General features: G+C 32.3%; 1 protein-coding gene across 1 annotated transcript; it reads right to left on the reverse strand.

Moving 5' to 3' along the window:
* Nucleotides 1–8936: 8936 nt before the first annotated feature.
* Nucleotides 8937–14021, reverse strand: LOC128168229 (40S ribosomal protein S10-like). Its single transcript, XM_052834420.1, has 6 exons — nt 13933–14021; nt 11767–11908; nt 11349–11523; nt 9922–9984; nt 9548–9603; nt 8937–9030 (listed from the first exon to the last, which is right to left on the reverse strand). Exons 2-6 carry the CDS (start codon nt 11905–11907, stop codon nt 8980–8982), a joined length of 486 nt encoding a protein of 161 aa, XP_052690380.1. The 5' UTR covers nt 11908; nt 13933–14021; the 3' UTR covers nt 8937–8979.
* Nucleotides 14022–14094: the final 73 nt, after the last annotated feature.

The raw sequence follows: 14094 nt of genomic DNA on the forward strand, positions 1-14094 counted from the left end.
ATCTAATTAAAATAGAATTTTAAAACCGCCCCTGTATAACCGCTCCTCTACTATACAAAATATGTTTGTATTAATAACCAGAGACATTTATATCTCTGTAATAACGTAGAGGAGCGGTTTTACAATTATAATTTGAAATAAGTTGAATCAAACCATGCAGTTTATTGTTTTTCAAAATAACTTTTACATTTATTTAGCAGCTGCATCTTTCATATTTATATAGTCATAAACGATTTTCATTTTGGATTGGTTTATTGAACCTATGTAAACACGAGCCTTGTTTACATGACACAGATTTGTGAGCTTTGTATCTTGCTTAAAACTTTAAGACTTACTCTCAAATTTTATTTGATCATTAGAAACGCATTTCTAAAGCATTGTAAATAATAAAAATAGAATTTGAGGAAAATCGTGACCATGCCCCTGTAAGCTGGGGAGGGGGAGAGGAGAGGGTTATCCAAGTACCCGTGGCTCTAAATAAATGCCTCACATATCTGTCATGTCAGTTTTGACCGGTTTACACTGAACAAAAAATGAAGACAATTTCGAGTCCTTTCTGGTACGATACTCTTTTAAATTGTGTAGACTTTAATGTAATTTTTTCTGTAATATTATGAATCTTTTATATTAATAAAATCAACGTTCAAAATCAAAACAGTTGTGATTATTTAAAAAAAAAAAAAGAAGAGTAAAATGAATGATCTTTTTAAGTAAAATTAATCTTTTCTGTAAATGAAGGACTCGAGCATTCTAGTTTGTGTACAATTCAAGTAGTAAGATAACGGATCCTTCCTCTGTTTAAAGACCAGTCAAGATTGATTTTATCAATATTTTACTTAAATTAAAAAAATATTCCAAAAGAATTTACGATCTCTTCATGTTTCAAACCTAAGGTAGCCCGCAATGAAAAATAAATGGATTAAGGCTATATCCCTTCAAGAAGATTTCAAATGAATTGTGTATTTCTTAATCTTTAACAAAAGATACATCATTAGTTTAGTTTTAGTGTATAATTGTGCACAGAAACTAGGTTTGAATAAATACTTGTTTCTTTTAATATTACTGATCATCAAAATACCCAAGAACCTGAACATCGGAACACCTGATCCTCTTTTTTAATACATGTAGTTAAGTTCAGTTTCAGTAAAGTCATTCGTCAGTGGCTCTTTACATAAAGACATAGGCTTAGATATGATAATTTTACTTGTAAAAAAATATATATTTTAATTTCCAGAGAAAGTATATGTATTATCACTTCATTCAGCAAATCAATATTTCATCATACCTTACGAACAATAAAAACCGCAATTAATGATTACAATTATTTATCATTTGAAGACAGATGTATGTTGTTATAAATCATGGGTAACCAAGCTTCAATATTATATACATGTTTATGTATCTCTTGGTTTGAAACAAGATTTAGTGCCTGCATGTGAGTGGGCAAGTGTGTTGTTGTGAGAATATGTGTACGGCCATATTTTTTATTAGGGACCACATCGCACTTCGGAGCAACAATAGCTATATATATAGATAATTAAATCAGCATTACAGTATCAAATTCAAAATATCTTGACGATTGAGTAAATCTTGCACAATGGTAAAAAGATCTTCCGATATTAATCCACATATTTCTCTGATAAATAACAATTTTTAGGCTGAATGCTTTTCCAGAAGACTTTCAAAGATTTTTCCTTATATCTTCCGAAGTCAAATTCGACCCCCTCCCCTAACCGTGGCTATTCCGTACCCCTGGGGATCAAAATGTGAACAAATTTAAATCTACACTACAAGAGGGTGGTTTCCAACAAGTTACAGTTTTCTGGCCATTATGGGTTTAAGAAGAAGATTTTTAAAGAATTTTCTCTGAATCATCGTTTGTAGAAATTTGATCCCCATTGTGGCCCAACCCTTCCCCTTGGAATCATGATATGAACAAACTTGAATCTAAATCACCCCCATGATGCTTCCACAAAAGTAAAAGCTTTTCTCACCAATTGGTTTTTGAGAAGATTCTTAAGGAACGTCTGTACGTATGCAATCCTATGTATAATGCATACCCGCTTTGTGGCTAAAACCTACCCCCAGTGACCACAATTTCATTGAATTTGAGTCTACACTACCCGAGGATGCTTCCACACAATTTACAGCTTTTCTGACCAAATGGTGTTTGAGAAGATGATTTTTAAAGGCTTTTTCTTTATAATCCCATGTAAAACTGTATCCCTCATTGTGGCCCCATTCTACCCCTGGGGACCATGTTTTGAACAAACTTGAATCTACACTACCCGAGGATGCGCCTACACAAGTTGAGCTTTTCTGGCCGAAATATTTTTGAATTTTTTTTTTAGAGATTTTTTATATATATATTCCTATGTAAATTTCATCCTCCAATTATGGCCTCACCCTACCCTCGGGGACAATGGTTTGAACAAACTGGTATATACAATACCTGAGGAAGCTTCCACGCAAGTTTGAGCTTTTCTGACTAAATGGATTTTGAGAAGAAGATTTGTCAAAGATTTTCTCTATGTAATGCTAAGTATAACTTCATCCCCCATTTTGGCCCCTTAACCCTACCCCTGGGGACCATGGTTTGCACAAACTTAAATCATTATTCTACACTGCCGGAGGAAGCTTCGACACAGGTTTGAGCTTTTCTAAATAATCTCCCTTTAAAGAGAACATGGCCCTTCAATTGAACAAAATTGAATCTCCTTCACCATGTTCACCCAATAATGCTTTTTGCCACGTTTGGTTGAAATCGGCCAAGTAGTCCTGAAGAAGAAAATAAAAATGTGAAAAGTTTACAACGCCGACAACAGACATCAGACAAATCCTGATCAGAAAAGCTCAGGATATCAGCCATTGATTTCCCATCTGTAGTGATCTTGCTTCCTAGGTTCACAAAAGTTGTGACCTCTTCAATATTTGTATCGCCTATAGTGACATGTTCTCTAGACTTTGTGTTGACCTTCATTACATTGGTTTTTGTTTGATCAATTTTCATCAAATCTTTTCTGCTGTGTTTACACGCTATTTGTTTTTTTTTTCTTGCATGCCACGGAATCTGTGCGATAGCAGTGCTATTGCAGTTCATCGGCAAAATTGACCAGCATTTCTGACATGGTCCAACTGATTTCCGTTCATTTTTATGGTTTCTTTTCCGATCCAGTCAATGTAGAATGTGAAGAGAATGTGAAGAGAAGAAAAGAGAACAGACATTCTTATTTCTTCAGTTTAAACACATATACAAGGTTTGTTCCACATGTAACTCTGGCATTTAAGTTTGTGTACTGCATGTTGATGATATACTCTGGCATTTGTCTGAGAGTAAAAACATGATCAGCCCATGACCTTCCCTTCCTAAAACCGGTTTGCTCTTTTCGCACCCATGGATCTGTTGTTTCTGTAATTCCTTTCAGTATCACTCTGCTTAGGTCTCTGAGAGCAGCATTATGCTTCTTAAGTTGTTGCAGTTTGAGAGAGTCTCCTTTGTCGGTAGGCTAACTATAAGGCCTTGTTGTCAGAGAGTTGTTGCCTCGAGCTTTGCATTAATCTGATCGATGCCTCTGCTTTTCCATTTTTTTTTTTAGCTTTGCTATACTGAGCCATATCAACCTCTTCTATACTTGGTGGATCGCTATTATTATCCAAAGTTTTCACAATCTGTGTTATGACTGCTTCGTTTACTGGATCTGCTATGTTAAACACTTCTTCGAAATAATCTTTCCAGCGTTTTATGATGTGTTCCTCTTTTGATAATACATTTATTGTTTTACCTTTTGCTGGTAAATCTGGTGATTGGAATTTACCTGATATGATGCTTTTTATACAAGTTATAAGTTTTTGTGAAAACTGCGAATTTTGACCCGTAATGGGTATAGACTCCAAGTCTATAATAACAAAGAATGAAAAACGTATCCTTTGAATTAAAGTCCTTTTAAGATGGAGTGTAGATCCGTTCATGCTAAAAAAAAAAAATGCAATTTTTTACAACCAATGGTCAAGATTAAGCATAAAACGTCGCATGATTTAATTTGGAATTTTCACCTCTTGTTTTAACAGTATGAAAGTATGTTTTTGGCATGCATCGTATAATTTTAAGTATAAGCAATGTAATCTAGCCGAAAATAGTAGTTTAGCAACATTTGAAAATAATTCTTTTTACAGCTTCAAGCGGGGGTATTGAACGCCTTATAAGCCCCTGTATTTTGACCATATATCCATGGAAGTATCGAATTGTAAAATTACAAGGAAGGAGTCTTTTCGTTATCAGACATACTTCTTATGTTAAGAAATTCATGAAATTTTGACACAATAAAACAGATCATATAACCAAATGATTCTATCAGTTTATTCAAATTTGTCCATCTTGTTTTTGTATCAAGGTCAGGTCAATGTCACTATGAAATGTCTATTCTTCAATGAAATGATAGAATATCAGAATGTCTATTAGCTTATACTTCTAAATTGGAGTTAATATTTAAACTAAAATTGATATTGTTTATCCCGCATTTCCTTCAATTTTCTTAAAATTTGAAGATATACAGTATTTTGATTATTTTTTATGCTTCCAATTTTAAAATATTCCTGATTTTTACACATAATAAAGACCTTATATAAAGTTATAAATTGACAGAAAAACTAATATATTGACCTTATAATAAGAGAAAATCCGATTTTAGTGATTTTCCACGCAAATCTATTTAAAGAACGAGCGATTAAAAAAGCTAATAAAAATGTAAATTGATGGGCAATCATATTTTAAAAACATTTTCAGAAACCCAAAGTACCTTATCATTAGTTCACATTAGTTGAAAAAATCCAATATTGATGTTATTGTTTTAAAAATGCTGAATAGACTCGTGAATCTATGCAAAACATTGTAATATTTTCCTACGCCAATGCTCCGTCAAAAATGTAGTCCTTGTCAGATTCAAAACTTTGATTAGTATTTCTATTCCAAGTTGTATGATAGTAGAAATGAAAGAAAAATGTGATACTTCCTTTCATCTTGATTTAATGACCATTTTATCAAATTGACAAGTCCAGAAAAGACTTCTTCTTTAAGGTACCCCACTCCTGAATGTTCTTGTTCCAGATTATCTTAGGAAGTATATCACTGAAATATGTAGACAAAACATACTTAAAAAATACACAGATAATGTGGGGCCATGCAGTGTTCATTCCTCTGAGTTGTGGCCAATTTAATTTGACCTTTTTGCACCTAAAATGCAATTTCAGCCTGATTCGGATTTGTTGTCAGTATTTTTGATTAAGGTGGCTCTATACACCCACAGTTTATTCCAATTTTCAATAGAAGACCACAAAACATATACTTATCATATATTAAAATGATGATAGGGATACTATAGGTATTTTTAAAGAATTTTTTAATGTTTTTTCGAGAGTTTGTAAAATAATTTTTAAAAACTTAACTATTAACAAATTGAGAGAATTTTTTTTGACAGATGATGGATATTTCCTTCGGACACCTTAAAAAAATATAACACTTCTTAACATTCAAAAAACTTATTATTGCAATTTTTTTTAGTATTTCCCCAAAACATAATTTTTCATATTTTCTTACTCTGTTGACAAATCATCTGAAAAAGCTGCTTGATGTTATAAGGAAATGTATTTCAATAAATGTGACATAAAAAATTGAATGAAATAATTGCAAATAAACACAAAAAATATTTGAAATTTTATTTGGTGTGAAAGTTCCTTAGTTAAGAGTTATCCTTCTTAAGTCCCAAGGCCCAAACACCTTGGGGACTTTTCATTTTTGAGTTGAAGAAAATTTCCTAAATATCATGTTGGAATAATCAATACATACATATTTCATTATAGGCCTATGTAAGTGAATATATTCGCTTTAATGCAAAACTAAGTCAAATAAATAAATTAACAAATAGGATTTATGTATCCCAACCTGAGAGAAATTCAAAGCCACCCTCGCATCCCCGTAAGGTGGTAAGGAACATCTGTCGATATGAATGTGGATTAAAGTATGTCATAATTGAAATACTTTCACCGGTTTAGAATTTTCTTTCACAGTATTCAACCAAAAAATACGTTTTATAAAATTTTGGAAAGTAAAAAAGTTATTGTTCTCAACGGGATTCGATCTCATGATCTCCAGATTTGTAGTGAACCCACTACCCCACTGCGCAACGCTGTAAGATGTCGGTGATGGGAAAGAAACTACTATTTTTAAAACTATACTTGATTTTATTGTTTATTTCGATAAATAATACGACACAACGTGAAGGTGTCACATACCACATTACTTGTTAAGGTGTAATATCCCTCTGCTATTAATTTTGCCATATATTTTTAAAAAAAATTCATATTGATTTTCATCAAAGTCAATATCAATCGATTCATATGAAACAAAAATGAAGTGATGAAGCGCTGCTAGATTTTTCAAATATTGATAATGTGTCTAATCATAATATGAAGAAATCTAGACATAGTGATTAGAAAAAGCAAAATTTTATTATCGCAGCATAAAATTAAAAATCTAAAATGTATATGAAAATAATATATAGTTATATACATTTTCATTTCATATTACAAAACATATTGAAGCGCTGCATTTTAGTTCAGAATACTACTTTGTTGTATAGGTTTGCAACAAAAATTGCTTCAATCAGCAAGAGTTATCTTTCTTTATCATAGACTTTTGAAGGTTTTACATACATGTTTTACATACACTGCATGATAAATTGCCATAGATTCTAAATTTTCAGAAAAAGGTTTTCTGTTTTCAAATTTGGATAAGATAATAGTAAATGGATCCATATATTCTGTAAGAAATCCTAAAAATTTAAACCAGAGCATAAATTTTGTCATAACACAAGTGGATCAAGCGAATAATCTTCCAGGAATTGGTATAATATCAATATAGGGATTTATTGTATTGAATCAAATGAGATATTGGTGGGTTTTTTTTTAATTTTGTTTTCCCATATCTGCTCCCTCAGAATAGAAAAGCCTAATTAAATTTTAAACATTTGAAATGTTATTATAAGTCACATTTTTCCCAATTATAATTCATTCAGCTCTGTGAACGAGCTATAGATAAAGAAATAAAAACATTCCATCCAAATATTCTCTGGCCTAAAACATCAAACATCAACTGTACATGTACTCACTGAACAAGTATATAAAAAAAATTATATTTAGAAAAAAAATTATCCATCGGGATGGGGAGGGAGGGGGTGGGGGGGAATAGTAATGTAGATACATGTATTGTCTCATAAATACTTAATCATTATGATACATTTCTTGTAATATTTTGTAAAAGTTTTCTTTACTTTTTTGCCCCCTGCTTCAAAAAAGCCCTGGGGTTCAATTCGTTCCGGTCAAATTTTTTTTCTATATTTGAATTAATTTAAATAAGTCTATCGCCTTCCAACATAAATTAGGACCCAGCACCACCTCCCTTGTTGTTACATGCCTTAATAATTGTGAGTTAACAGAAACAAAGTGATATTATTTTCTACAGAAGTTATCTCTCTTATCAGAGGGACATTCCACCTTAAGTAATGAATTTTCCAATTAAATTAAATCTATCCATTTAACAAATTTTCATAAGAGCGGTCCCCATATAATTCGCCTCAGTTTAAATCAGCCAGTACCGGAATTGCATTCTTCCAGATTTACTTTTTTGCGTTCTGCGTCATCAAAAAGTGGGGTATAGAGCCACCTTAAGCAAACTATTTTCTTGAAATATTGTTTTTAATTATGCACAACGGATAGAAGAATTACGAAAATAAATTGTTCGAAGCTGCATTAATTTGTGTGCGACCTTTTTGCACTTAAAATATACAATTTCGATTTGAAATAAAAACTTTTTGAATATCGAGTTTTACAAAATTAATCCAGTTTGCCTATATCATTTTGACATAATTAAAACAAAGGGGTCACTGATGTCAAATTTTTTATATGGCCTCAAAGGTACAATTCTTGCAAAATTTGCTTTTCAAAAATTCAGACATTTTCTACATATTTGCAGGATTTAAGGAATAATGAATCATTCTTCGAGTATTATGAGGTAATAATTTTGGTCGGGCGTGATCAAATCCAATAAAGCCCGAAGGGCTTTAGGATAGATTTAATCACGCCCCGACCGAAATTATCACTACATAATATTCAAAGAATTGTACTTTATTACTTATATTTATAACATTTTAAGCCATCGTACGATTAGATATTTAAATATAAATAAACAAACCCCGCTGGCGCCTTAATTTGGCGTATTTTGTTAAGGTTTATATATTGTACAAAATCGATACGTAGTGTTATCACAGGCAGACACTGGAAAATATGTCTATATCACTCTCGTAAGATTTAATTCTGTACATGTCACACAGTACCTATAGAATATGGTTCAAACCTATCTAATTACTGCTTTTATATAGGAATAACGTGAATTCTATGGCGAATTGTACGCGAATAATTTTCGCCCATGTAACAATTCGTTGTTACCCGTTGCCAAGTATGTTGCTAACGCTGAGGGTAATAGAACGGATAATCAACTGTGTCTAGACCAATCAGATTTCAGTACTTAACATGAAAGTATAATAATACGAATTGTTACAAGCGCGAAAATTAATTGCGTACAGTTCGCCACAGAATTCAAGTTATTCCTATATAAAAGCAGTAAAGTTTTCTTTAAAATTAAGACATTCAGTATAATGAAATAGTGCCTGCTTGGGAGGGTAGCGGGGTAACAGCTTCGCGTCTGTTGACAATAGTTTCCTCGGGGTGTCAATTTCAACTGTTACCCTCCCAAGCAGAAACTATTTATATACTATGGTAGGCACTGTAGCTCCCATGACGTCAATCTGAAGTTTTTTCAAGACCAGGATCTACAGCCCTGCAGCTACATCAACTGATGACAAAACCAAACCAGAAGACAGACAGACTGTTGATGATTTATTGTCCCTATAAATATCACATGACTCCCTACTGTGGTGGGGGTGCAGATGATCCCCTGCCTCGACCAAATCCTCCTCTCTACAGATAAAAAAATCAATACATCTAAGATTTCAAACAGTTCAGGAAGTGGCAAAAGTCCAAGGAATGTTAATGATTCAAAATGCCAAGTTCTATCATTTGTTTAATTTTTCATTTCATAGTCTAAAAATAACTACAATACCAATGAAGAACATATAATGAAAACCTTCTCATCCTTTCTTTAATACAAAAAGAACTGTAGTTGTTGACTCGCTAACATGTTTGATAAAATCAATACTTATTGCTGTACTCAATTCAAAAACATTTATGATGTGAACAAATAATAACGTCGTATATATGTTAAATTATGTTTTATATTTGAAACATTTGCTAATCTCTTAAGTTAACTTTTTTACAACTTATCGTCTTTCCACAAAGTAATGGTAATGCATTACTTTACTTCAAGAAAATTAAGCAATAGATATGGTAATTTAATGTCAAAATCCAAGTTGTAATGGTAATGTAATACTTTACAATGTAATTCGCCCCAAGCCTGGATTACGAATACAGTACTTACGAATTGGAAGGATGGGTCAGCACCAGCACCACTCTCGGTCTTCTTGTCTCCTCCGGCTAATAAAATTCACACAACAAAATTTATGTATACAACCACTTAATCTGTCTTGTGATTAATATCAATTAAGTTAGGTCTGCTTCTTGTTAAGTAATTGCTATCTGCACTGAAGCTTCAACGATGCGATAGTGAAAAAGAAAGTATTGAGCATACTTCAATTTGTGGACAATGATTTTGTAGATTGACTCCTTATTGATAAAACCAAAGTACATGTCATTGATGAATCTAATTAGAATATATTGGAAGTCCAAAGTATCAAAATATCAATTCTTGGTATCATATTCAGCTCTATCCCATATTTGTCCCAGGGTACTTACGTGCTGCTCTTCTGTATTCAGCCCTGTCTTGTGCCCCAGGGGCTCCACGGGGGCCTTCTGGACCTGTACAATATATAAAATAATACAGTCAAATTTAACACAGATATTTTATCTTCATTCATATAATTTCTAGTTTTGTCACTTTTAAAAACATTTTACAGAGATCAATTTTAGAAATTTTTCAATTTTTAATACATAATCAAACATTCATTTATTGCTAGCAGTGCAAGGTTTGATCCAAAGGTTATGTCGCAAAATACTTTACAATGATAATAGCATTAAATCATAGAAAATATCAGATGCACCAATGTAATTTTGACAAGGACACCGCTAAGCGGAGCATCCCCTCGCGACATGAGTTATTGTATGGGGGATGCATTATTTAGGAATATATAGTTATGTAAATGAGGAGACCACATTCTACTAACCCTCCATTACTACAAAAACTACTTTTTCTTCACCTGTACTAGATCTAAATCCAAAAAATATCAGGTTGTTGATTTGAACTGCTTACTTTCCCTTTGGTTTCACAGAAGTGAAGCGGAAGTAGTTATTGTCAAGTCGTACATGAAATTCCTGTTTAAAATTCTTTTATCTTAACGATCGATATATTAAAAAGTCATTTAATTGACTTAAAAATTAACAGGGTTTGTCCTTTTACCATGCCAAATAAGTGTACGAAGTTTGATAAATATCCATGCAAGGGTTTTCTTTTACACTTGCTTCCAAGCTGAAGACACACACTCACACATACACATGCACATCATCAATGCTTTATCCCCTTCGCAACAAGTTGGCAAGGGGATAATAATAAATTTGAATTGAAAAATTTCATAAATTCTGTTTTTTTTACTCAGATAATACAGAAGACAAATTTATCATACTCTAGAAAGCATATAATTGAACATCTATTATCTTTTAAAAATAGAATGCAGTGGGTTGAAATAAAGCTGGTTAGATCGAAACTTAAAAGCTGCCATCTAAGGTTTTTATGAGCATTAGGGATGTGCTAAGGATTTGTTTCAAGTCTCTTTGTATGAAATGAAATATGAATAAAACATCACGTTCGTTACTTCATAAAGCACAAATATTAGGCTTCAAAAATAAAATGTCAATTATCTATCGAAACTGTTACTCACATAATCTTATTACTTTTGATCATCTCATCTCTTCTACATATTAAATTGATATCATCAAAAGAGACTATTATTTTTAAATCTTTCATAAACAATATTAATAAGGCTGAAATTTTGTACCATATGAGTTTTAGCTGATGTATAGTTCACTTGTACCCAACACTTTCACGATTTTATCACATCTGCGATATACTACTTTCGGATCAAACCTCTGCATGCACAATAATCAACTCAACATTTGATAACTACATTATAAAACATGGTGATAAAATAAAAATTGTTTCAAATTACCCTTGGGTCTGGGTCTAGCCGTCTCGGGCCTTGTCTGTCTCTTTAGCGTAGCTGGAACAATCTCTGCTGGCAGATGGAGATAATCACGTAAATACTGGATGCCTTCATTTGTCAGGTACCAGTAATAATGACGCCATGAGAACTGTTCCCTTACATAGCCTTGTGACTTCAAAGACTGCAAATTTGAAATTAATATTTGTAAATAACTAGAAAATAGTTATTTATTGACATAGAGCACTGGCCAAAGAGAATAACACTTGTACTATCTCTAATTTATATACAATGTTTAAAATGTTTATGTGTTGAAATTTTCTTGATTTGAAGATAAATTTATTACTGAACAAGATTCAAGGATTTAAAAAATTCTCTGTTGTTTATATACATCCAAATAAATACATTTATCCAAGAATTCACCTACTGTTAATGCCTTAATAACATGAAGGTTAGGGACATCAATTTCTGGATGCTTTGGGGCTGAGAAGTCTTTCTTAGCTACCAAAACACCTTCCTTGAACAAGTATTCAAATATTTGCACACGGTTTTTCTTAGGCATCAACATCCTGAAAAACAATAACATCAATGCAGATTACCATGATGATGTTCATTTTTTCAGAAAAAAAAAAAGGCCAAAAGCTAGTATTGTATTTTTCGGGGCATATGTCGATGTGGGGCATAGGCCGAATTGCTCATTTTTAGACAAAATTCAAGGAAAATCCTTAGACTAGCCGAATTGGAGGATAAGCCGATTTTCAATCAATGATTACTATAGTGAAAGTATGACCGCTGTTTAAGGAAGTCATCGTATTAAGTATATACTTTCAGAAAATCGATGTAGAAAGTCAAAAGAGTAATTAAAGTTATTAAATTTGCTTAACATATATATTTTAAGAAATTTTTAAAAATACATCTGTGTTTTGTAGCTGTTTGGTCTCTTCCGTATTCGTCGGTGTATCATTACGTATCGTAATTTTACATAGTGTAAATTTAATTGCAACACAAACCACCGTGGTTCTGTCTTGTAGAACTAAGTATAATATTTTACCAAACCTTTTATATTTTATTAATACCTTATTGCTAAATTTCATTTAATCAAGTTATACTTTGAAAGCTATTTGTAAATACGGGGTATGGCGTCCATTAGCTCAACACGTGGTTTCATATTCAAATAGAGTTATCCCCCGTAATCGCTATGAGAAATGAGAAAACGAAATACCAAACATAAAATATTTAATTTGTGTTCTTTCTATTCATTAATTAAATAGTGACTTGCCGTTATGCAGAGAAGTTGTAATGTTAAAAACACAGTTCATGCAAAGAAGTGCAACGGTGTACACTACGTGCCCCCATACTGTGTTTTAGTCACGGGGTTCACACCTTTGTATATACACACGACACCAGAATACCGTTATTTCATCCAACAGAAAATTAATTGTAAAAACACAAAGCATTTAATTTATTCTACACCCAAGACCAGTAATTCCCACAAACGCAGACATGAAGAATTCACAAAAATTCCGTCATATTACATTCTACCCGGTTTCGTTTTCTTTTTTACTACGCAATAATAGTTTCCAGGGTTCATACACGAACGTGGGAAAAAAAATCTTTTCATTGGAGTTGTAAAGAAATACCTCGTACAGTACTGTACATTATATTACTCACGATGTCATTACAAAATTTATCAACGGGACAACTATCGAACAATAGTTCAAACAGATGAAAAAAACCCAACCCTCATAATAAACTGCTACAACAGTACAATGGATAAAAACAGTGGATTTTATATTTTACTGTTTAATTTTTTCAACTCTGAGTCTACAATTACTCATTAGCCGATCCCGGGGGATAGGCCAGGGCTCGCTCACCGGAGAAAAAAATACCGGCCTATGCCCCGAAAAATACAGTATAGATACAGCTGATCAGTTTAAAAATATTTTAATACTGCTAATTACGAAAGCTTTGGAATGGACAAATTTCTGAACACTTAAGCCTATAAGTATTTATATTTAGTACAAACTACCCTGTGACGTCTTGCAAGATAACCTTATATATATACACAGTAGCAGTAGAAATATAGTGCGGTATAGACATATAAAATGAAGTGCAACTTCATGAACAATTCTTAAAAGTGTGACATATTACAGCTTTTATACCTAAAGTTATGAATTCATTATTTTACATTTAAGTAATCTCTGGAGATGTAAAATATATGATGAAAAATATATATTCCAAGTAATATAAACTTGTGTCTTCCATAACAAAAAATGCTTAAGTCGTAACTCTTTGACTTGGTGTCATTAACCAGATTGGGCATTTACACAGTAATATCACTTAAATACATTATTCATTCGATTGTTACATTTGGAATTACTCAACAACCTCGTGAAACACTATGCTGAAAATGGGTTTACAGGAGAGACAGTGTAAACAAACGAGTTAAATTGGTTTCATACTCCAAACGAAATCAATAATAGCCTATCAAGGTGTAGAAGAATGTTTTTTATTTGCAATATCGGTTAAAACATGTAGAAAAATAGTGTATACAAGCCGATATCGTTAGATTTAACTGCGTCAAGACACTCACTTGCCAATTCAATATGGCCTAAAACCGGAAAAGGAAGTCTCTATAAGAAACTGGTTAAATAACGCAAATCTTGTTCTTTTAAATTTCACTTCATTTATGAATCAATTCTATTTAAATACTTAGAACTCTAACAATTTATCTTCGATTAAATCAAATGCTAAA

The sequence above is a fragment of the Crassostrea angulata genome, chromosome 1, assembly GCF_025612915.1.
Source record: "Crassostrea angulata isolate pt1a10 chromosome 1, ASM2561291v2, whole genome shotgun sequence".
NCBI lineage: Eukaryota > Metazoa > Mollusca > Bivalvia > Ostreida > Ostreidae > Magallana > Magallana angulata.

Excerpts from the sequence above, each read along its gene's own strand:
- LOC128168229 (XM_052834420.1), bottom strand. The coding sequence starts at position 11,907 with ATGTTGATGCCTAAGAAAAACCGTGTGCAAATATTTGAATACTTGTTC. Across the intron at positions 9,985-11,348 it reads GGCTAGACCCAGACCCAAGG|GTCCAGAAGGCCCCCGTGGA; the intron begins GTAATTTGAAAC and ends TATATTGTACAG. Across the intron at positions 9,604-9,921 it reads TGAATACAGAAGAGCAGCAC|CCGGAGGAGACAAGAAGACC; the intron begins GTAAGTACCCTG and ends GAATTTTATTAG.